General features: G+C 48.4%; 1 protein-coding gene across 2 annotated transcripts in view; it reads left to right on the forward strand.

The window, feature by feature from the left end:
• ARNT (aryl hydrocarbon receptor nuclear translocator) overlaps window positions 1–19,035 on the forward strand; it is a 41,967-nt gene extending 22,932 nt beyond the window's left edge. For both annotated transcript variants that reach the window (XM_044991006.1, XM_044991007.1), the window contains 14 exons: window positions 371–436; window positions 1,525–1,610; window positions 2,148–2,224; window positions 2,903–3,037; window positions 5,194–5,268; window positions 6,101–6,252; window positions 8,175–8,285; window positions 8,849–8,924; window positions 9,495–9,618; window positions 10,287–10,386; window positions 11,058–11,208; window positions 12,054–12,213; window positions 12,838–12,989; window positions 14,090–19,035. In XM_044991006.1, coding sequence (XP_044846941.1) covers window positions 371–436; window positions 1,525–1,610; window positions 2,148–2,224; window positions 2,903–3,037; window positions 5,194–5,268; window positions 6,101–6,252; window positions 8,175–8,285; window positions 8,849–8,924; window positions 9,495–9,618; window positions 10,287–10,386; window positions 11,058–11,208; window positions 12,054–12,213; window positions 12,838–12,989; window positions 14,090–14,179 — 1,555 coding nt within the window. In that variant the 3' untranslated portion in view covers window positions 14,180–19,035. The remainder of the gene's footprint in view (window positions 1–370; window positions 437–1,524; window positions 1,611–2,147; window positions 2,225–2,902; window positions 3,038–5,193; window positions 5,269–6,100; window positions 6,253–8,174; window positions 8,286–8,848; window positions 8,925–9,494; window positions 9,619–10,286; window positions 10,387–11,057; window positions 11,209–12,053; window positions 12,214–12,837; window positions 12,990–14,089) is intronic.
• The last annotated feature ends 5,629 nt before the right edge of the window (window positions 19,036–24,664 follow it).

Raw genomic sequence — 24,664 nt, forward strand, 5'->3', positions numbered from 1 at the left:
GCAGCTCAAGGACTCCGAGTCTGTTCCAGCTCTGCCATTGACTTGCTCTGACCTTGGGCAGGTCACCTAGCCCTCTGCTTCAGTAAAGTAGGGCTAGTTACCCCCAAGAGGTGGTAGCGATGTCGGCTTCTCCCATCGACATAGCACTGTCTACACCGAAAATTCAGGCGATGTAATGGTATTGCTCAGGAGTGTGGATTTGTCATGCTCCTGAATGACATTTATACTGACGTAAGTTTGTAGTGTAGACCAGGGCTCAATTCATGTTTATGAAGCATTGTGGAATCTTGAATAAAAGGGCGGAGGATCTTATTTGCAGTCTTTACCATTGGGATTTACACCTTTTTTTTCCCCCTCTTGACTGGTCCAGGTGTGGCAACAGCTCAGTGGATCCAGCCTCCATGAATAGACTGAGCTTTGTGAGGAGCCGATGCAGGTAAACTGCAGTGATCACATTTAAAGATGATGCATATGAGTCTCGCACCACATTGAGTAACAAAGTAAAAAAAAGACCCGAGAGTGGCGTGGGATGCGTGGTACATAAAGCATATATGAGATGGTATAGCACAGCCTCTTTGAGTGCTTAAATACGTACGCTGTCCATGGAGAGAGACCTTAGCAATGCCACTTTCCACAAGACACTGTTAATGTGCAGATTAAAACTTCAGACCCCATTATTCTATGCAGTGTATAGATTAAAGTTCCAGCAGTAGAGCACAGTTTGAGATTCTGTTCCTGTAGGCTTTAATATATTTTGAAAACATGGGCAGTGTTACTTTTAAAGGATATTAAGGCAGGCTCAGATGTCTTCAGTGCCTGGAAATTACAGCACATGTAATAACTCATTGTGCTCGCGTCTGACCTTAAGAACATAAGACCGACCATACTGGGTCAGACCAGTGGTCTGTCTAGCCCAGAGTCTTGTCTTCTGACAATGGCTGGAGCCAGATGCTCCAGAGAGAATAAATAGGACGGCAGATCTTCAGTGATCTATCCCCTGGCATCCAGTCCCAGCTTCTGGCAGTCAGTGTCTTAGGCTTGGTCTGCACTACAGAGTTAGGTCGATATAAGGCAGTTTAGGTCGTCCTAACTCTGTGTCTGTACTACGATGTCACTCCCGACGATGTAAGTCACCCACTACGCCAGTGTAATACCTCCACCTCCACAAGAGGCGTAGCACTTAAGGGGATGTAGTTAGGGCAGTGCAGTGTCTGTGTAGACACTGCATTATGTACATCACCTATTGGCAGTCAGCCCCTGTGTGGCTTACAGCTGGGAAAACCCCACCCTCCACGCCCCGGGTCTGACAGCCTGAGCTGTTTGGGACACCCAGAGCATGGGGTTGCGTCCCTGACCATCTTGGCTAACAGCCATGGAGGGATCTAAATTAGGTGTCATTGGGCGGGCAGGCTCAGGGACTACTCCCTCCCTGAAGACCCTTCATTTCAGTTATTTAAAGAATTCAAAATAAGCTGAGCCTCTTAAACATAAAAAGAATAATCTTAATTGTTTTGTCTTCTCTAGGAGTGGCTTGGGTGCAGTGAAAGATGGGGATCCCCATTACGTGGTGGTGCACTGCACAGGGTATATAAAAGCCTGGCCCCCAGCAGGTAAGGAATCATGCCAGCTTCTGGAAATATTTGAGTTACCAAGTCTGCTGTTAAGTCAGTCTGTGTTGTTGGCACGTTCTTGTTCTTGCTTTCAGACTGCCCATGTTGCTAAGCCGGGGTATTTGGAGACATATTTCAAAATTCAGAGAGAACTAAAAAGGGTACCGAACTCTGCTGAATCAGGTCTGAGGATTTATCGAAGGATGGGATGTTCCTGGTGGTCAGGAGAGTCGGTTGCGCTTTCAGAACAGTCCACTAGAGAATCCGGGGCTGAAACTAGACTCACATTATTCTTTTCTTTGACTTTCATATAACAGTTTGAGTAAGTTGAAAACTGCCCTGGCGTTGAACTTGAACATGTTTTTAGCCTGTCAAACCCTTTTGACTAGGAGAAAGTGACTGCCAACAAAATAACAGAAAGGTGTGAAATGTTGAAATCAGAGTTGCTTCTCTTGCTGCTGCCTGTGTGGGATTAGGGGTTTCTGGTATGCTTGTCATGCTGTAATTCCTTAAACTTTCTCTCGTCTTTTGGCTCAGGTGTCTCATTGCCAGACGATGACCCGGATGCTGGCCAGGGGAGCAAATTTTGCCTTGTGGCCATTGGCAGACTACAGGTCAGTAGAAACTTCCATTCAGCAGGAATGTGGTGCTGCTGAGAATTAAAGCACCTTCCTACTTTCTCTCCAAGGGCCTTGAGCAGTATATTCTCTCCATGCAGCCCATCTATGTTCCTTTCCTCCCAGCCGTGTCATTTGTGGGTCTAGATAAAGCAAACACAATAAATCTCTGGAGAATAAAACTCTGGCTTGCAAAGCCTACACAACGGTGGATTTCCCACGAGCCCAGCCCAGCACTCTGAAACCTGCCAGGTGCATTCTGGGAACTGACATGCCAGCAAGTGCACTGAATGCCCCATCTGGCTTCACAATTCCTGCTCTCTCTCTCATGCTGGCATCTCAACTCATGGGGGTATTGTGAGCATCACTGCCCTTTGGAAATGTGCAAAGGGCTGTATAAATGTTAGTAAATATTTAATTAGCCTTTGAATTGGGTGTGGATTTACCTGGGCTTAGATGCAGCTTTATTCCACCTTTCTGACATACCTTAGAGACATTCCGATTTAATATCTGCCACCTGTTCCTTTCCAAGCAGCGATGCCTGCTTCATGGTTCAGTGGGAGAAAATTCTGTTCAACCAGGCCAAGCACCTATTGTATATGTGGCTGGGAGGGCACACTTGCACGTCTCAGTGGCTTTCTTTAAACCTGAAACCAAATCTGTCTTGCTTTGCAGGTCACTAGCTCACCCAACTGCACAGACCTGAACAGCATTTGTCAGCCAACTGAGTTCATCTCCCGACACAACACCGAAAGCATTTTCACCTTCGTAGATCACCGCTGCGTGGCTACAGTTGGCTACCAGCCACAGGTGAGAAACGGTAGAAGCTTCCCAATGTAGATTGCTGCAAATCAAACCGGCTTCCCCTCCTCCTTGCTCCACATGTCATGGCTTCAGTTGTCTGATAGAACTGAGCTAAAACAAATTAGTTGTTAGGTATTGAACCAGCCATCAATTTCGGCTCCACTCGTTGCTTAGAAAACAGATGAAAGGTGACAAATCTGAGGAACTGTCCCAGATTGAGGTGTCAGTAGAGGAAGTTTTGGAACAAATCAATACATTAAACAGTAATAAGTCACCAGGACCAGGTGGTATTCACCCAAGAAGGAGCTCCCATATGAAAGTGCAGAGCTAACAACTGTGGTATGTTACTTAAATCAATTTAATTTCCAAATGACTGGAGGATAACAAATGTGACACCAATTTTTAAAAAAGGCTCCAGGGTGATCCTGCCAATTACAGGCTAATTTCAATACCAGGCAAATTGGTTGAAACTATAGTAAAGAACAGAATTATCAGACACAATTTGTTGGGGAAGAGTCAACACAGCTCCTGTAAAGGGAAATCGTGCCTCACCAGTCTACTGGAATTCTTTGAGGGTGTCAACAAAGGGTGATCCAGTGGGTATAATGTACTTGGACTTTCAGAAAGTCTTTGACAAGGTCCCTCACCAAAGGCTCTTAAGCAAAGTAAGCAGACATGGGATAAGAGGGAAGGTCCTCTTATAGATCAGTAACTGGTTAAAAGATGGGAAACAGTGGTTAGGAGGAATAAATGGTCAGTTTTCAGAATGGAGAGAGGTAAATAGCGGTGTCCCCCAGGAATCTGTACTGCGACCAGTGCTGTTTAACATGTTCATAAATGATCTGGAAAAAGGGGTCAACAGTGACGTGGCAAAGTTTGCAGATAATGCAAATGTACTCAAGATAGTTAAGTCCAGAGCAGACTGCGAAGAATTACAAAGGATCTCACAAAACTGGGTAACAGGACAACAAAATGGCAGATGAAATTCAATGTTGATAAATGCAAAATAATGCACATTGGAAAACAACTGTACATACAAAATGGAGTCTAAATTAACTGTTACCGCTCGAGATCTTGCAGTCATTGTGGAGAGTTCTCTGAAAACAACCGCTCTGTGTGCAGCGGCAGTCAAGAAAGCTAACAACGTTAGGAGCAATTAGGAAAAGGGATCGATAATAAGACAGTAAATATCATAATGCCACTATATGAATCCATAGTATGCCCACACCTTGAATGCTGGGTGCAGTTCTGGTCACCCCATCTCAAAAATATATGTTAGAAACGGAAAAGCCTCAGAGAAGGGCAACAAAAATGATGCCAGGGTGTGGAACAGCTTCCATATGAGGAGAGATTAAAAAAACTGGGACTGTTCATCTTGGAAAAGAGGCGACTAAAGTGGGATAGGAAAGAGGTCTGTAAAATCATGACTGGTGTGGAGAAAGTGAATGAGGAAGTGGTGTTGACTTCTTCATGTAACACAAGAACTGGGGTCACCCGATGAAATTAATAGGCAGCAGGTTTAAAACAAAGGACATATTTCTTCACACAACGCACAGTCAACCTGTGGAACTCATTGCCAGGGGATGTTGTGAAGGCCAAAACTATAAATGAATTAAAAAAAAAAGAATTAGGAGGATAGGTCTGTCAATGGTTATTAGCCAAGATGGTCAAGGATGCAATCCCATGCTCTTGAGTGTCCCCAAGCCTGACTGCCAGAGTCTGAGACTGCCAGGGGATGGATCCCTCAATAATTGTTCTGTTCATTCCCTTACAAGCATTTGGCATTGGCCATTGTCAGAAAACAGGACCCTGGGCTAGATGGAGCATTGATCTGACACAGTGTGGCCATTCTGATGTTCTTGTGTAACACAGATCAGTGGAGGGAGGTGGATCTGGCTTATATTTAGAGCAAATTTGATTGAAGCAAGGTCTTCGACTCCACTTCTGAGTTGCAGATTAAACATCAGGGTCAGCTGCTGTGGTGCTGTGTTTTGTAAAAGTGCATCAGTTCCTAAAGTAGGTGGATGGCCTGAAGTTTTTGTCTCAGAGTTGTATGTGGGAGTTGTAAGCATTAGTCCAAAGTGGAACTACTCAAGCAGGCCGAAAGCAGGGAGTCTGCTTGTTAAATGGAGACTTTTTTTCTTTTCCTCTTCAAAAATTAGGAACTCTTGGGGAAAGATATTGTGGAATTCTGCCACCCAGAAGACCAGCAGCTTTTGCGAGACAGCTTTCAGCAGGTAATATATTTAGCCACTGTGGCTGCTTACAAGTTGATCTGCATCACAGCTTGTAAACCAATATTCCTATTGGCTGATTTTTATCAAGGCAGGAATCACACCTCGCTGGCCTTAAATTTCCCAGTTACTGAGTAGCATACATTTGAATAGATTATTAAACACAAGAGAACTTGCTAACATGCAAAATGAAACTGAGTGGGTTTGCGTGTCTAATTTATTTTTGAATTCCTCCTTTTGCTGCTAGTTGTCTGAGACCAGAGATGTGAGTATAAAGTCTTGATATCAAGGCCATGCTTCAGTGGCTGTGTTCAGACACCAGTTCATCTGCCTTGCCATGCGTAAGGTGTCCGAACTTTAAATGGATGTGGCTTGCTGGCCCTCTTGCTGCTGTTACTCTCTCCTCTGAGGGTGCTTCACTTGACAGGGCAGGAAAGACTCCACTACTGATGATTCTGAAAAGCAGCTCCTCATTCGTTTGACCCAATAGTAGGAATCATAAACCGGACAATCTTTGGTTGCTGGAGAAATTAACCTTTTTGTTCTTATTTTTGTATATTCCATTGCTGCAAAGAGCATTAATTGAATGCATAAGAAAATGCTACATTCCACTCCCATATCATCATCCTGGCAAGTCAGGACATTGGAGGAATATAAAAAGAGTTTAAAAGAATAGAGTAGTTGTATTGTGGCTGGGAACCAAGGTACAATATTGTAGCCTTACGACAGAGTGCCAGAGTCAGCTGCTAGCAGGGTGGGTGTTTGCTTATAAACAACACTGTTCTCAAACGTCTTCTTTTTATCAGGTATTACTGATGGCGTTAAATTTTTCTAGGTGGTGAAGTTAAAAGGCCAGGTTCTGTCAGTCATGTTCCGATTCCGGTCCAAAAACCGTGAATGGCTCTGGATGAGAACCAGCTCCTTTTCCTTCCAGAACCCCTACTCAGATGAGATTGAGTACATCATCTGTACCAACACCAACGTTAAGTATGTACATGGCAATGGCTTTCAATCCATGAGCACTTTCAGCGATAGCATGTGCACTTTGCCTGACCTAGTGCCTCCCTGTATGAGCAGCTGCACAGACCGGATGCTTTATGAGCTCGGGTTCTCCCACCATCACCCCCTCTTTCTCCCTCCCTCCCCAAGCTTCTGTGCTTTCCTGAAAAATCACTAACTACACTGGGCAGCATCCTGACAGTGGTGCAGTGCCGGCTACGAAATGCTTTTAATATGCATTTGGATGCTCAGTTGGGAGTTTAGGGCGCTGTCAAAATTCAGTTGTTTAACTCCTTAACGTGCTGGTGGTGCATTGACTCTTCAGGCTGTCTGTCTGCGTTTGGAGTGTTACTACTAGGAGAATGTATTTTAACATAGCACTTGGCTTCCATGGCCGCAGGACGAGGCATGGATTGGTTGGGGACTGGATTTTAAAAGCCACCGTTGAATGTGAGCTGGAGAAGCCTCAGCTGACACTAGAAAGTAAATATTGACTTTGGCGTTGTCTGCTTGCTTCAGTAGCTCATCCTAGAGTCAGGAAAGAATCTCCCCTAATTGTGACACTGCAATAAAAATTGTGCTCTCTCTGTTACTATCTTCATGACCCACCACCCTTTCCCTTCTTGGCCATCCTGGTGGCGTGGCAATACTGTGCCATAGTTGGCTGTCCATCGTGGGTAGTCGAGGGATGCTGCCTCTTCCTAGGGGGAGCACAAGGCTCTTCGTACAGGCCTAGCACTTGAGATCCTGAGAGGGAACGCTCGAGTCTGGTAGGCACGTCTCTTGTACCTGCACAGCTAATATTGGCCTTACAGGCCGTCTGCCCGGCTGGACAAGAGGCAAGGCAGGCCATCTGTGCTTGTGGACAAAGAGGGCAGCCTTTGAGTTGGATGTTCAGGGTCCCTTGTGGACCTTTCTCAATCACGCTGTACAGTCAGCGGTGCACCTTATCCACCCATTGGTAGGAGAAACCCATTCTAATCAGACTCCCTTAAAAAGATTCAGAGCAATATTAATTCGGTCTCTCTAGGGGCTTCCCTTTGGTTCTAGACCATGATGTGAGCAGGGGGTAAGGTTCCAAGAATCTGTATTCTAACCACGCTTCTGATGTGCACTCTAGCTTTTCCTGGCATTAGAGGCATCTCTCTGATCGTATTCTCTCCTCCTCTTATTCAGTCCACACAAATCCATTCCCATTTCCATACTCCAGCTTCCAAGTATACCACTCGAGTTCAGACCAGAAAAGCACAGCTGTGCTGCGGATAGCATATGGTGCACTCCAGCTGCCAGGCTCTTCGCTCGCTCTGTGCTCAGTTTTATTTTTCACAGACCCAAGTACTCTTTGCTGGGCAGAAGCAACAGCTTTTAAAACACATGTTGAGATGTATCGGATTTTTCTACCTTATGGGAAAGCTTGTTAAAGTTGAGTTATGTTCTGCTAGACAGGCTTCGCGACTAGACCGAAACAGAGCCCAGAGGATACTTTCAGGGTCTATATTAGGCTTAACAGTTGCCCCTTACTGCGGGCATCCTGCTCGATCCATGATTTATTTACTGACTCAAATGGTAAGTCCCGTATGTTTTAGGCCTGGTAACCTTGGGAGTGCTGATTATTTGAGCTGTATCTAACTGAGGAGGCTTCCAGCGTATACAAATTTAATAGCAGCTCTTCTTCCTGCTGCGTATGTTTTGGGGGGGCTAGTGCCCTTTGGATCCCAGCTGTGTATCCTATTAGATGTCTCATTCAAAGGCCGTTGAAGTTTGCCGATCGGTCCATTGACTTCTTTGGGCTTTTGCAAAGATGAGGCTCTCGGACCCCCGACTGAACCAAAAAAGGCAAATTTTAAAGGACAGTAACTGACACTTGCACCTTTTCCTTTTCTCTCTCCCTTTTTAAAAACAACATTAAGGAACTCAAGCCAAGAGTCTCGGCCTGCTGTGTCTAACTCGATGCAGCGGCCACAGCAAGGACAGAATGTCAGCCTCCCCCTGGACATGGGCACAGCTCAGCTGGCGTCAAGGTGAGAGGAGTCTACTGTGCCTTTAACTTTGGTCATCTCCTCTCTCTTCCCCTACCTGGCCACCTTGTTTTTATAGGCCTGTCAGTTCTCTCATCTCGCCCCTACTTTGCGCTTTGCCAAAGGAACAGACACTCTAGGGTTAAAGGTCTGCGTCAAGAACTCCAAAATTATTTATTACAGCAATCAGCTGACCTAGTTCAGTAGCAGGGCTAATGCTGAACTGGTAATTAATTTTTAAATGAGCGGAAAAGAAGAATAGCTGATCTGCTGGAGTCCAGTGGGCCATGCAGGAGATTGATTGCTTACAAGAGAGTTGAATGGTTGATGCTGTGAGAGACTGTTGCAGAAACTTCCTTTTGCAGGGTGGAGTCTTAATCTGGTCATGCTGGAAAATGTTTGTTTGGTTTTTTTTGATGGGGGTTGAGCATAGGCAGAATCTCCAGTAGTACTGTAGCAGTCCTGCTTGCTTTTGTAGAGACACCCGAATTCCTGGCTGCCGGCGGGTCAGGGCTCAGTTGTTTTTAGCAAGACCCAGTTCTTATTACGTTCGCGTTCTATTTTAGGCAGCAGCAGCCACAACAGACTGCGTTGGAAGTGGTCCCAGGAAGAGAGAGTCTGTCCGGTTATGACCACTCACAGGTAAATCAGCAGGGATCTTGATGGTCTTTGTTCTGTGTGTTGTGATCTGTTCCTGACTGTAGATGAAAACTGGCCCATAGTGCAGTAGCTTGAGGCCACCGCACGGGAGTCTGAGTTGCTGGGTTTCACTGGAGCCCATGCTCTGACTTTCTGAGAGGACAGAGTTGGGCCTGCCACCTGCCCTGCATGAGTAGTGCCCTCATCTCTCCATCAGGTGCTGGCACAGCCTCTCCGGCAGGGCAGGGCAAAGCTGCCTCCAGAATTCTGAGTGCTCTGGTGCTCAGTCCCTCTGCTTGGAGTGCCCATGTCCCCCCAAGAACAGCCTCTGTGCACCCCCCATTCTTGAGCCGTCAGTACGCTCAGCACCATCAGTCTGGACCAATCCAAGTGGACATTGAGTCTGCGCTAAAGCACCTTGCAGACCAAGGTGTATGTAAAAAGACAGGCAACAAATGCCCTCTGCTCTTTATCATAGGCAGCAGCTTCCTAAGTGGCTTCCTCTGAAACCTCATAGGCAACCTTCCTTTGCCTATTGGTTGCTCGTGATTATATCTCCCTCCTATGATCCAGGTTGCTGTCCAGCCTGTGACTGCTGCTGGCCCAGAACGCAGCAAACCACTGGAGAAAACGGAGGCTCTGTTTAGTCAGGAGAGGGACCCACGGTTCAGTGAAATCTACTCCGGCATCAATACAGGTAGGGATTGTGGTGTGCAGATTGCTGAGTTAGCCTAGAGGTTCAGTTGGCTCTGTTCCTTGTTCTCAGTCCTGGCTTGGTATCATCACTTGTTCTGTTTAAACGAATTTAGTGCTAGGGACAGGTGCTGAAGTGGCAGTGGAGAGAGCAATCCCTTCTTCTGCAGAACAGGAATGTCTCCAGCATCCCACTCACCCACCAGTCTGCCTCTAAACTTTCCCCCCTGATTGCTGCCTTCCAGCAGTGCCTTCCTCACTGCAGTCAGCATCTTGGCAACGCTTTGGGAGGGCAGGGGCAGTCTTTTGCCCTACGCCTTGGGCCAAGTCTCTCAGGTCTGGGATCTCCTCATAACCCCTTCTGCCTATCCCCAGAGAGCAGATTTGTTTTCCGTGACTCAGAACAGACAACAGTGAACGTCCTAAGCCCCGAGAAGACCTTAAGGCCAAGCTTATTAAAAAACAATTGAGAGGCAATCATATTAAATAAGCTGTTAAGGAACCATCTGCTGTCTGAGTCTGGGTAATGTCTGTAACAAGACTGTCCCTTATCTAGCCAAGCTGACATGGAGAGCTCAGGTGTTGTTAGCCTTGCTAACAGCCTTTGTCTTGGCCTCCTTCCATCAGCATTGCCTTGTCATGGGCACTAACCTGTTTGCCTTTCTTTCACAGATCCGAGCAAAGCCCTTCCTGCCAGCGCAGTGCCGGCCAATCAGCCGCTCTTCCCCCAGGGAAACACTTTCACTCCTGCGCGGCCCACCGAAACTTTCAGGTGAAGTTGGCGCGCTGGACTGGGGTTGGGTTGCTGTGAATTGTATCTTTTTCTTTCTGCTCGGTCTGTCCAGGCTTAGTTTTCTGGAGGAGCAACAGAAGAAATGAAGGGTGACAGTGCTGTGTGGTGTCTGGCCACTGCTGAAAGATAAATGCACTGTAATAACCATCCAGAATGAACAGACTCTGTTGCCCTAAAGGGGACTCCCAGTGCACCAGAATTGACTGTTTGTTGCAAGTGCTGGATCATATCACAATGGAATATGCCTGCAGTTCTTAAAATGCAAGTTTAAACCAAACCCCTAGGAAACATGTGCCAGGGTGTCCCTAGTACTCAGACACCATTGTCTTTTCGTTCATTGAAGCCATTTGGTTTTGCATGTTTGCTTATATTAATTGCCTGCTAGACACTGGTGGAAATATTACTACAAATGGACAGACAGCATAGGCAGACGTGCATGCTCCGACACATCACCTCCAAGTTGGGCTAGCATCCCAGCCCAGCACGCGCTCTTGTTTTGTAATTGAGGTATACAGGTTATGTGGGCATTGTGGATTACCTCCTGATGCATAGTACCTGTCTGCCTATGCTTGTAATGCCTCCTGTGGCGCATCTAGTGGTAATTGTTAAATCTGGGCTAACTCTTTAAAGCACGTTCTCTCCTATTCTAGGAGCAGTAGCATGGTACCCCCTGTCATCAACATCCAGCAGCAGCCTGCTTCAGCAGGCCAGATTTTAGCACAGATTTCTCGCCACTCCAATACCACTCCAGTCACTGCAACCAACTGGGTGTCGGCGACACGACCGTCGTTCACGGCACAGGTAACATTTCTCAGAATGCCTAGTGAGCCTTTTCCCAAGGGATAAGGGGCACCTTGCTGTCCTGAGAATTGCTCTTTTGTTAGCAGCCTGTGATATTAAAGTGCTCTGATGGGGTTGACTTCTGAATAGCAGAGTGATGGAGAAATTCCCTGGCACGTGGAGTGGGTTGTGTTGGATGCATTCGGTAACTCCAGCTTGACAGCGATCGCCATCTCTTAGCAGCTGAAATCCCAGCAGCTGCTTGTGTGAATTGATCCAGATCATTTCTAAGGAGACAAGTGTTCAACCTCCGCCCTGAAAACAATGGCTCTATCATTGCGCCGAACTGGGACACCCCGGCACAATCAGCAATAAGAGTAGAGCTCGTCTGGGCAGGAGACAGAACTCCCGCAGGGGCCGGTCCCAGACGAGAATGATTTCCCCCAGGAACGAAGGCCCATCCTAAACCTCCCCTCCTTCCACTCCAAGGGCAAGGTGCATTTCTCTGACCTGGCCTAGATAAATGCATAGCAACAGGTATTTTTATTAAAACCAAAAGAAATCCCCTGCTAAACCAAGGCACTTCACTGTACATCCTTCTCCGTCTGGGGAGAGAACAGATATGTGATAGATGTGTAGTTGTGTTGCTTAATGCACGGCTGGAAGGCGCTCAGGTACCTGCGAGAGTTCCTCCAGATGCCGGGCTGGGGCAGATTGGCAGGGAGAAGCTTGCAATGCACATGCTGTACCTTCTTTGTAGCTGGGGAACGTCGCTCACCAGAGCTGCGTCAGTCCAGCGCCCTGCGCCGTTCTCAGATTAGAGCAGAATAAATACAGCGTTTACTTCTCTCTCGTTGCCGTTCTAGCAAGTGGCTTCCCAGACCGCAAAGACTCGATCCCCTTCATTTGGAATAGGGAGTTTCCAAGGCACCCCTTCCTCTTTCAGCCCAATGTCAGCACCTGGTTCCACAGCTTCCCCGGGCGGGGCTGCTTATCCACCCCTCGCCAACCGCGGCACAGGCTTCGGTAAGTGTCATTCGTGTCGCACAAGGAATATACGTCGGATCTTGCTGGGGGATTGGGGCCAGGATAAAAATCTCCTTTAAAAAGAGGCTTGTTTGGATTTGTGCTTCAAGATGGGGCTAGGGCCAAATTTGGGCCAGGTGCAGGCAGATGCAGCTCCCCATGTCCTTCGTCTGTTTTTGTAAAAATGTCATGGATGCTCTACTAGTGTTACTTCTAAACCTGAATTCCTGCCTCTCCTCTCTGAGCAAGGGGTGACTGAAACCGAAGAGTCTCCAAACAGCTGCAGCGTGGGCGGGGGGGAGGAGAGGGGACTCCTAAAAATTCATAGGTTGGCTAGAGTTGGAAGGAACCACTCGCATCCCATTGTCCTGACCTTGCCAGAAATTCAGTCCAGAGCTGGTTGGACAATAGCCGGGATGGATCCTTCATACTGCAGGATCAGATTTCCCTTGCTGTTAAGTGGCTGGGCCCTGGAAGCCCTCTCTGCGTTATTGCCATACTAAGTTGTCCACCTGAAGCAATACCATTAACCAGCCAGTGCTTGTGTTTACTGACCCTTAAAGGCTCTTGGGTAGAGACTCTTCTGTGGACACAACTCGCTGACCTTGTTACTCTGTTGAACAGCCACTGAAACCAGGCAGACCCCAGCCCAGTTCCAGACACGGACAGCGGAAGGAGTTGGCATGTGGCCTCAGTGGCCAGGACAACACCACGGGCGGAGCTCTGGGGAGCAGCAGCACGTCCAGCAGCAGCCGAGCCAGCCTGAGGTCTTCCCAGTAAGATGGCATTTTCGTAACCCGTTGAGGGAGGGCTGTAAATCCTGGGGGGACGTATGGGCTTGGTTTACAAAAGCGCAGGCTCCTTGGCCAGCGTGATGTGAAAGCCGTAATAATCCCAAGTGGGGCTGGATCGCCGGGGAGGAACCGGTCAAGGGATCTGGAGCTGTTCACTTCTATTAGGTAGCTGGTTTGAATCTGGCTGAGTTTGGGATCCCAGCGGGGCCTGACGTGTTCCAGTGGACAGGAGTCCACTTCACTCAGAATCGGCTTGAATTATTACTCACCAGTCTTGGAGGTACTGGGTGCTGGCTGAGTCTTGCCCACATGCTCAGGGTTTAACTGATCGTCATATTTGGGGTTGGGAAGGAATTTTCCTCCAGGGTAGATTGGCAGAGGCTTTTCGCCTTCCTCTGCAGCATGGGGCATGGGTCACTTGCTGGAGGATTCTCTGCAGCTTGAGGTCTTCAAACCATGATTTGAGGACTTCAGTAACTCAGACATAGGTTAGGGGTTTGTTACAGGAGTGGGTGGGTGAGATTCTGTGGCCTGCGCTGTGCAGGAGGTCAGACTAGATGACCATAATGGTCCCTTCTGACCTTAAAGTCTGTGGGTCTATGAGGTACAAAAGTGGCTGCAGACTGACCTCCCCTCCGAGGCGTTTTGTCCATAACTGGGCTAAGGCCTCCTGGTGGGGCCCTGTGCAGAACTCGTGTTGCCGCCTGAGCTGGGCCTGTTCTGTGGAGACAGGGAACAGTTGGGTTTTCAAAACAAAGTACAGCCCCGTAATGACTGTTCACAGGATTCCTCTGTATTGTGCACTCCACAGGGTCCGGTTGTCAGCTTCGGCCCCCCGTTTGCTCAGGGGCGTGTAGCTACAGTTAGTCACTGATCCTATGGGAAATATAGCTTGTATCTAGACTACGAAAGGCAGCTGGAATGTGTCTGCCGGACTCTTTAGACTGTAAGCTCTTTGGGGAAGGGAGTATCTGTTCTGTTTTTGTACAGTGCCTAGCACAGTGGGGCCTTAGTCCATGACGGAGGCTCCAGCTCCTACATGCGACTACAGGACAGATACAAAACTTATTTTATTCTTCCAGGACATGCTGTCAATGCTGGGAGACCAGGGAACCAACTACAGCAGTGAAGAATTCCCAGACTTAAATATGTTCCCTGCCTTTTCAGAATAAAATTAAAAAACAAAACCAAAAAAAAAGCCCTTATATAAATATCTACGTGCAAAGGAAAAAGCACCTAAGTCTTTTTTCTCAGACCCTTGAACTTTCTAAACACTTCCTACTTCCTGGAGGTGGAAATTTCCAACCAAGAATCCAGAATGGACAGCTTGTCCCGAAGGAGGAGGCGGGGTCTCTGCAATGCTGCCAGCCCTGCGTGGAAGATGCGTGGGATTGTTCATCAGGCGGCGTCAGGACTCATGAAGCATTGGCGAGTGCAGGAGGGAGACTCCCACAGACTGCGGGATGCCTGCAAGAGGCTTACTCTGTGCACTGGGTTGGGAGGAGAGACTCCTGGCTCCTTCAGAAAACACCTCCCAAAGTTCATGAGGTGTTTTTTTTAAAAGTTTCAGTCTTCGATACCGTGACTTTTTTAAAGACTTATTGTAACTGCTTAAACATTGGAACCTTTTTCTCAAATGTTACCCTAGGATCGAGTTATAAAGGGTTAACACACGCTGGGGATTACAAATCCTTCTTGGTTTACCCAGCCTTTCTCATTGGGACTGCAGGTCACCTCAGCAAGGAAGCTTTTGTGTCATCTCTCTGGAGAGGAAAGAATAGGGTTATTACAGGCTCCCCGGCTTGTGATCGGGGTGTGTTTGAGGAGCTTCCATGTTCAGGGGAGCTTAGCTTTGGAAGAACGTGTTTGTTTGAAATCCCATCTCTCTTCCATAAACAGTGCAATTAATATGGGTATTTTAGTTAGCATGACCTATAAACTTGGGGATTTTTCATTCACTTAAAGATGGGAAAATAATGAGCCATAAAGTGTTAAATAATCATATGTAGCTTTGCTTTCTAGATGCACCAGTCCACAAGTGATGGCTTCAGTGCTGCCATAAGCCAGTGTTAAACGGGTTTCCAGTGAGTGTATCTATTAAGACTAACGTGGCACCTTTAGTGCAACGTTACCATTTTTATCTCCTTTCCCACAATCTCCATTTCTGAGTTGTAGGCTCAGCTCCTGTTGGAAACAGAGTCTTCTGCCTCTCTCGCTTCTGGGTAAGGGAATCTGGTAAATAGCCAAGAGTTGTGCTCTTCACTCAGCTATCAGAGTGGCAATCTCCAGTCTGATGTTCACTGATCCCTTGAAGAACTTCTTACTGCCAGGTGCTGATCTATTGCCAAAATACAGAATGGAGGAGAGCGAGACAAGTATTTAATTTGAAGATTCAAGCCTTGTGTTCACGTTTTCTGGCACCTTCCCTGGAAAAACTTGTGGCAAACTTCACGCTCCCTCCTGGCCCTGTTTTCCAAAAAATGATGGTGAAACCGTGCCCATGGCAAGAATTTGCTGCTTCCATTCAGTAAGTAGATCTGTCTGCTGTTGTGTTCAACACTTGGAAACTAACTCTCCAATGCTTTGGTGGACAAACAGAATCTTTCCTGAAAAGGGAAATCTGTTTTTCTTCAGGATTAAATCTGTTGGAAGCTGGTCTTGTTCCTTTAAAGCATGCACACTGCTCCAGTTAAGTGAGATTAGGGATACTGACCACCTGGAATGCCCTGGGGTGACCATCCTTCAGCCAGTAAGGTCAGAGCTAGACAAATAATGGAATTTCCACTGGTTGGCAATTTTGCAAAAGTAAAGAAGAAATTTGGCTGGGTCAAATTTATCATTTCATTTTGATGGTGAGCAATTTCAAGCTTCTGAGTTTAAAAAAAAAATCAAAGGAAATTTTGAAACTAAGTTCTTTGGAACTAATATTTCAACCTTTTAAATAAAATGAAATAAGACATTGAATTTTTTTTATAAACAAAACAGAGAACTGAATGCAAATTCCAAGTGTTTCATTGGTGCAGAATATGCATTTTTCATAGAAGAATTTTTTGTGCAAATAATTAGGGGGAAGGATAGCTCAGTGGTTTGAGCATTGGCCTGCTAAACCCAGGCCTGTGAACTCAATCCTTGAGGGGGCCACCTAGGGATCTGGGGCAAAAATCAGTACTTGGTCCTGCTAGTGAAGGCAGGGGGCTGGACACAATGACCTTTCGAGGTCCCTTCCAGTTTTACGAGATTGGTATATCTCCAATTATTACTATTAATAATTTTGCCAAGCTCTGATGGCAAGATTGTCAAAAGGAAGGATGTGGTCTTTGTCGGACTAGTAGATCTTGCGGCAGGTGAGGGTGGAGCAGTGTTGAGGGGGAACCTTTGCCAGCTCACATATACCCTCCAAAGAGCAGATTTCCGAGACTTGGAGGGCAGGTAACCTCTCTCTGTGGAAGTATTGGAGCAAAACACATTGGTGTGAATAACTGTTGTAAAGTGCGATGTGACGTTTCAATATCTTCTGTACCCTGCCAGAGATGATATTGACACTAGGATTAGAAGAACCAAACCTATACTGTATTCTCACGCTTTCGTTGGTGAAACAGTGTTCAGACACTAGTGACCTTGGTCAGATCTTCAAAAACTCCGAAGTCCTGTTTCAAAAGTGATTCAAACAATCACTTATGAGCTTTTGAAAATTTTACCCATATACTTAATCTGCTCTCTGCTGGGTGGATTATAAGGGTGGGGAGCTGAGCTAACAGCAATAACTGCATTTGGCTCTTCTCTTCGGCTCTGGCAGTTCACCGTGTTCCAAATAACTTTATCACAAGCTCTTTGGCTGTGCAGCCAGGGGGTTTTCTCAGGCTTAGAGCAAATCTGTTTTGTAAAGTTGTAACGTGTTAACTCTCCCAGGTATTGCTGCACAGTATGGCAGTGTCTGCCTGTGAGTTAATTGGCAGGGCTTGGGAGTTAACTTGTGTTAACAGGATGGCAGAAGCATGCGTGTGAAAATGACTAGAACTGTGTCTGTCACATCTCCCGAATGGTAAAGCTGTAGTCACTTTACCAGTCTCATAAAGGTGAAGGCAGCTCTAACCTTGAAAATCAGAATGAACCTGTTGACAAATGCTCTGAAACTATATGGCCATAAGGAAAAAAAACCTGTTTCTACAGAAATCATGTACTGTATGCACACTATTGTAACACGATATTGAAGAGAAACTCAACCTTTTTTCATTCTACCGCTAGAATCTTTCCTGGGGCTTGCGTGGGGTGGGGAGATCACTTAATAAGGTCAGTTGCTTGGCTTTGTTTTTGCATCATTTTCTGCAGTCAGTTCTCTCCAGTGGTGCTCTGAATTTCCCATCTCTAGGCAGAGAGCAGGGCACATGCGTGGCCAGACGAGCTCCTGCTAGCTGGGTAACGACCTTCTCCACCATCACATTCATAACTCCTGGGTGACCAGGTTTGTTTGTTTCTTAGCTGGGCTGCTACCAGCAAGGGGGAGAACTTGGCTCTTAAGCCGAGATGATGGCCCTTGCCAAGGGAAACTTGCCACAATGATGGCTTGAGCGCCATCAGCCCTGACCTGGGGGAACCATTTTCCCCAGGAGGTAGCATTGCCCCCGCTCTTGTTGCTCAGTCGTGGGCCCTTTTGTGCGATGTGTGTTGTCTGCAGGGGAAAAAAAAGGACGCACGTCACTGACTCAGCGCTGTTGTGTGGGACAAGAGTCCCAGAACCTACATCAGGCTCCTAGCTCACAGCACCTTAATGCAGTGGGATGCAGACAACTCCCTGGCCATCCAGTAGACCAGAGGTTCCCAAACTTTTCTTATTGGCTACCCTCTTCCAGATCTGCCAGCTGCCCGTAAACTCCTACTCTTCTCAGCACTGATACTTTGTTCTTAACACTACCTGCCTTGAGCCATCTGTCCATATTTCACTGTTACATACAGCTATAGTTATACTGCGATATAGACAACCAAAAAAACCCACCCTAAGTTCTGAGCTCAGTTAGATTGGACAGTTGCTAAGCAACTGAACCCACGCTGTACCATGATTGGAGGTGAGGGCTCTGTACATCAGCAACTCTGTTCTCATTGGTATATCTTGAAGTTAAATTACCTACCGTATTGTATATAACAAATTCCCACAGAGTTTTAAAGCTTCATCTGAGTAGCCTGGTATGAAAATGCAATAGATAAAATCCACTGTTACACAATTTCTCCCACGTACCCCCAGAGATGTCTTGCGTACTCCCAGGGAGACGTGTAACGCACTTGGGGAACCCCTGGTGGTGGTGGGCTTAGTTTGGTGATCCAATACTGCAGTGTTGGGGTCCATATTAGTACTTTATAGACTGTAAACCTGATTTAAAGGACCCAGTAGGGAGGATTCAGCAGCTCTGGTGGGGCAGCCAGCCAGCCATAACTGGTGGGAAGCCCCTCTCCTCTTAGAGCTCAGACTTCATGGGGTTTGACCTTGCATTCCATGGAATTAAATCAGTGCAGGGATGAGGCTTTAAGAGCCTGATCTTGTGACATCTTACATCCCATGGGAGTTGCCAGTTGTGCTCACCCTCCTGTGGAATGACACCCTGACCCTACACATGTAGTATACCCTGTGTGCCTGCAGATTACACCACGACCTAACTGAATTGTCACCTGGCAGCCCAGCTTAGAAACCAAAAAACAGCTCTGTTTTTGCCATGCAGGTGAAAAGGGCTTGCGTGAAATTTCCTTCCCTGCTCTGGATGCAAAGGAGGCGCAAAGTCTTATTAAAACAAAAAGTCCGGTAGGCTAACTGAGAAAAGGTTGACTTTCACTCGAGTCCTGTTTTTGATAATCAAATATTTTTAAATGTGAGTATTTTATTGTACAGTTTGGTTGGGGAGGGGCGGGGGACGGGAGATGCTAAACGTTTGTTCTTTTTTTAAATGTTCTGTACTGAAGGCTTTGTGTTGTGACAGAGGTTGCAAATAATTATATGTAGCAGAGATTTTACAAGAAGATATTTTTTTCCTTTTTAAAAGTGCAGTCTGTCTCTTTTCTGTTGGGTGTCTTTTTACAAGCGTTCCACTGGCCTGACTAAACCCATTTGGCTTGCAGTGCCTCCACCGGGTGTGCTAACGGCCCTGGGTCTAAACGTGCCCTGCAGTCTCTGATGAGCCTCCAGCCTGATGTTTTATTTTTCCTTCCCAATCCTTCTCCCTAGGTCTGTGTGGGGAGATCTCCCCACACGACTAGCAGCACGGTTCTCTTGAGAGATTTTGAAAGGCTCAGGTGGGGCGGTTTCATGCCCAGCTCCTGTTGAAAGGGAACAGGAGTTGGTGCCAGATTCCTCCAAGTTGGAATCGTTGGAGAGACCTAAGGGAAAAATTTTCAAAAGTGCCTCAGGCTCCTGAGTGCCTAAGTTGATTTAGAAAAAAGGGACTTCAGGCTCCTAAGTCATTTAGATACTCTTGAAAAATTCACCCTAAATCCCTATCGCTGTGTTTTTGCTCAGAAGATTCAACTCCCCAATGTGTTAAAGCCCTGCAGATCCCAGTGGTGACCAGCTTTCTGCTGTCCTGCATTGGTTTGGGGAGCAGAGTGGCCCCTTCCTCAAACTGTGGCTATGTCAATACGTGCTGCTTTTGCATGTGCCAGTCTGAGTATGTTTCTGGACAACTCAACGGGCACCTTGGGGGTGTGCCCTGTGCCCTGTTCGGAGATGTTCAGAAATGTTCTGAGCAGTGTGCTTCGTCTGAGGAGATTAGTAGCGCTGTGTTCCCCGCTGCCCAGAAACTTAATATTCCATAATTTCTGGCTTCAATCAAGCACCGACCATCTCAGTTCTTTTTCAAATGTGCATCCCCCCTCGTCTACTCCCCGCCGTCATCGCTTGAATCAAAGCCAGGCTTTTTATCAGTGACCAGCAAGTTCATGCCAATCTCCGGTCCCTCGTAGTCAGCGCCGTCCCTTCCTGCTGGGGCGGATTAAGAAGCAGAGTGGGCCCATTACTCAAGCCTCAGCAGGGCTGTTGCAGGTAACCTATTGTTGGAGCCATGACCAACACAGAAGGAGAAGGGCCCAGGTGCCGGGAGAGACCTGCCTGGGAAAAGCTGCTCGGCCTGCAGCACAGCTCTCGCTCGGGAAGTGGGCGGGCGTGTTGCTTTCAGAAGCTCACGCAGCTGTGCTGCATTAACATGTTTTACAGAACTTTTCAGGAGCTGCTCCAGTTTCTTGCTGATCCTAACAACTGAAATTATGGTGACTGGACAGCTCAGGGGTTTGCTGCTGAGCCTGAAACAGGAGCCTTTCACCTCCAGGCAAGCTGGATCCAACACCTGTTTAGCTTCTGCGGCTCTTGGCCTATGCTCTGGTGGCCAGCTGTCCATCACAAATGGTGCCTCTTCTCCACATCTTGCTCAGAGAAGCCTTGGAGACTGAACTCCATGCTGACCTGTGGAGGGTGCAGGGGGCCCTTCTGGTGCATGCCTTGGGCGAAGGACGCTTGCAAAGCCACCTTGTACACAATTTCTGGAACCCATCTCATCCTGAAACTCGCTGCACTGCTCTGAGCATCTTCCTGAAATCTGAGGAGGAGCCTCCTGAATGCTCCGTATTGGGGTAAGCACAGGGCACCCTGAGGAAATAGCCCTAGAAACCTGTTCCAGAGGGGTAGCCGTGTTAGTCTGTATCAGCAAAAAGAATGAGGAGTCCTCGTGGCACCTTAGAGACTAATTCATTTATTTGGGCATAAGCTTTCGTGGGCTAAAGCCCACTTCATCAGATGCATGCAGTGGAAAATACAGCAGGAAGATAGATACCGACAGAGAACATGAAAAGATGGGTGTTGCCATACCAACTCTAACGAGGCTAATCAATTAAGGTGGGCTATTATCAGCAGGAGTGGTTGCGTTCAGCCCCCAGCCTTGGCCACAGCTTCCTTGTGGGACCTGGGGCGGATCACTTAATCTGTTCTGTACCCTCATTCCCTAGCTGTAAAAGGGGTTGGTATTCCTCCACCTCCCCAGGGCTGGTGGTGAGGGTAAAGATCTGTGAATGTTTGATGCTCAGGGACTGCGCTGCCAAGGGCTATAGAATTATCTGAGCCCCACCGCGCTAGGCCCTGTACAGACATGGAGTAAGAGATGGTTCCTACCCCAGGGTCTACAATAGATAAAGGAAGGGTCAGTCTCCCCCTTGCACAGGTGGGGACCTGAAGCCCAGAGACACACTCAAGGTCACACCGTGAAGCGGTAGCGGAGCCGGGAATAAAACCCCACTGCAGAGCGTTAATCACGAGCCCCACCTTCCCGTACCACCCGGCACAGTCTGCGTTTCCCCATCTCCGGTAAAGAGCTCGGGGATCGAGGGCTGTGAAAGTGCCATTTCTGGCCAATGCTTGTGACTGTGTTTATAAAAGAGAGAGGGGGTGGGGGCCAGCCCATCCTTCCCTTTTTGCTCTCGCAGGCAGCAGGCCTGATCGATGCAGCAAAGCAGATGCATCTGGCCATGCCGTTAATCCCGTCCAGCGCGGCTGAAGGCAGAGTGCCCTGAAGAAAGATGCCTTTCATAAGAGGAGAGAGGGGTTGCCAAGCTGGAAAGCATGTGTCTGGCGAGCTAATGGTTCCCCCAGCCCCTTTCATCTCCTGTTCTTAGCAGTGTTTGAAGTGGTTTGAAAGCCAGAGTCAGAAATAAAAGGGGAGCAGAAGGGATCTGGAGCCTGGGCTCATTCTTTCCCTTTGAAGTCTCCTCCTGATCTGATGCGAGGTGGCAGCTTCGTTCTGCTGCAGCCTGGAGAAGACACCACCACCACCACGTGTCTCCTGCATCTTCCTTCCCCCTTAACCGCCCTGCTCCGCTGTCTCCAAGGTTTAAATCCTGCTCAATTCTTGAGCGGTGCTATGGCCCAGTGGGTGCGGTGCTAGGCTGGCACTCAGGAAACCTGGCTTCTGTTCCTCTGAGCTGCTGGCTGACCTTGGGAAAGTCACTGCCTCTCTGTGCCTCAGTTTCCCCTCCCAGATTGTAAACTGTGGGGCAGGGAGAGTTTCTCACTGTTTTTGTCCAGGGCCTACAGCAATAGGGCACTGATACCCTACTGCAATACCAAATGATCGCTGTCCTCTTTCATCTGGGTCAGCTGTTGTGCATCCACCAACCAATCAAAACAATTCCCAGGCCCTGATGTCACTGCCAGATGTTACCCATTGTAGGTGGCACCTCTCCCAGCCAGCAACGCAGCCAACATCCGGCTCGTGATCTTCGCAAGCGTTTTTAAAGGACCTGTGACCTGAGGATCCAGCTGCTGCGATGGGTGGAAGAAACGGACCACGCGGTTGCAGCAGTTTGCTGAGTTACATCACAAGCTACGACAATTGACTCTTTAAGGAGCTGCATGAGCCAGCCCCCTGGGGGTACGAAGTGACCAAAGGCGAAGTGTGAAATTCTTTGAAGAATGGTGAGCTCTTTCCTGCTGCAGATCTTGGATGGCTTGGTAAAGGCGCACGCCTCTCAGGCTGTTTGCAGATGGGCAAACTGAGTCACACGGGGCCAAGACTTGGCTACAGTCACCCAGTGAGGCCTCCTGCAGCTCAGCCTCCCACTCAACCATATTCCCTCCCCATCTTGGGAATAGAATCCAGGAGTCCTGACTCGATGCCTGTAGCCACTAGGCCATGCTTCCTCTTCAGTGGTGCAGGAGTTGAATAAAACAGACCTCAAAAGGCTGAAACTCCCCCTCTTGCCACCCAGCTTCAGAAACCAAATCTACCAACTCTCAGCTCTTTCCAGCTGCGGCCACTGATCAAAACGAATTCCTCCATTCTGCTCCGCTCCCCAGAGGGTGATGCTCCGAGTACCCTGGCTCATTCACTGCATGACCATTGTTCTGCTGCGGCGTCAGCGTGAGCAGACGGGCAGCTGTCCAAGTGATCTCATGGAAAACCACCTACTTCAGGGTTTAAGCCGATTTCTAGCTAGCAGAGACCTAATGCCGGGAGCAGATTATCCCCCGTCTGTCCACGGTGGGGTTCTCTAACTCCTTCCTTTGCAGCATCTAGGGCTGGCCACCTCCAGAGACGCAGCGCTGGGCCAGATGGGCCTCGGGTCTGATCCAGCCGGGCAATTCCTCCTCCAGCGTATGCGTTGCTCTTGGCTAAAGATTGCGTGCTTGGAACCCAGCTCCTGGGCTCTGCCTGCTGCACGAGCCAGAACGCCCCCCCCAGCTCGCGCTCTGTCAGCTGTCAGGAGTGATACAGAGTTGGCCTCTCGGCTTCCAGCGCTGCCCCTGTGTGGGAGAGGAGTGGCGGCTGCAGAGGGAGCTCTGTGTAGCTCAGCCCAGCATGGTGCAGAAATAGTTTTACCATCAGCATTAACTGCTGGGCAGCGCGTTGGTAACAGGAGTGGGCTCACGTCCTAAGCCGCTGGTTCCTGGAACGTTATTTCACCCCCCCCCCAGTGCATCAATCAGGGCCTGATGCTCCCCAGGCCCTGCTGTGTTGGGTGGGTTGCGTCAGCACCTGAGCAAACAGAGAAGTGCAGGCGGCTGGAGCTGGGATATATTTATCGACAGGCGGCAGCACCAGCCATGCCCAGGTGCTGCCCCGACACAGTCCCTGCCCCAAAGAGCTCCCAGGCTGAATAGACCCAGAGTTGGGGAAAGGGAGGATTGTTCTCCCCATGTGACAGAGGGGAAACCCAAGGCTCAGAGATGAAGTGATGTGACCAAGGTCACCCGGCAGAGCCAGGACTGAATCCAGACCTCCAAAACTCTCACCGCAAGCCCTTTCCTCTCTTGGGGTAGAGCTGCTGGCAGGAATCCGGTGTGGTCGGCTGACATCCGTGCCTTGCTCCAGGACTGGGCGTCACTGTGTGTGTGTGGGGGCGGTTTGTCAGCGGTGTCTTTCTGCAGCCCTGTTGTCAGGATTCCCGTAAGTCAGGATTTCTTCCTGGCTGGCTGCTCCCTCCCCTCCTGCTCCTTTAATTGTTTGCAGAACCCTTAGAGCTGGGTCTGGATGTGATTACGCTGGGAACTCTTGTGATGATGAGTTATTTCTGGATTCTGTTTATGTCCTTTCTAAAATATCACGTCCTCCCCCTGATGTGGTAAGAACGCCCCAGGCAGGAGTTGGCGGGGGGGGGGGAGGGGGAGACGCAGGCAGACACATCCGTCCTCAGCTTCAGAGAGTCTAGGTTTAAAATCCATCCCCATTTCAGGGGGTGCGTTCGTCAGTCACAGCCCCGCCAATAAAATACAGGAGTCCTGACTCCCGGTCCCCTGCTCTGTCCACTCGACCTCAGTCCCCACTCCCAGAGCTGGGAATGGAACCCAGGAGTCCTGTCTCCTGGTGTTTTCCTGCTCTAACCACTGAGTCACAGTCCCATGAAAAACGTTAGGGGGAAATTTCCCCTCCTTGGTATGAAATACTCCCCTGCTTTCAGCATGAGAAAAGGAAAATGGGATTTTACCTGTCAAAATGTGAAACCGTGTAGCGAATAGAGCACTGGACTGGCACTCAGGAGACCTGGGTTCTCTTCCTGGCTCTGTCCCTGACCTACTGGGTGACCTTGGGCAAGTCATGGCACCACTCTGTGCCTCAGTTTCCCCATCTCTACAAGGGGGATAATGATACTTTAGAAAGCGCTTTGAGATCTAGGGATGACAAGTGCTGTAC

This window comes from Mauremys mutica, chromosome 17 (assembly GCF_020497125.1).
Source record: "Mauremys mutica isolate MM-2020 ecotype Southern chromosome 17, ASM2049712v1, whole genome shotgun sequence".
Lineage (NCBI taxonomy): Eukaryota > Metazoa > Chordata > Testudines > Geoemydidae > Mauremys > Mauremys mutica.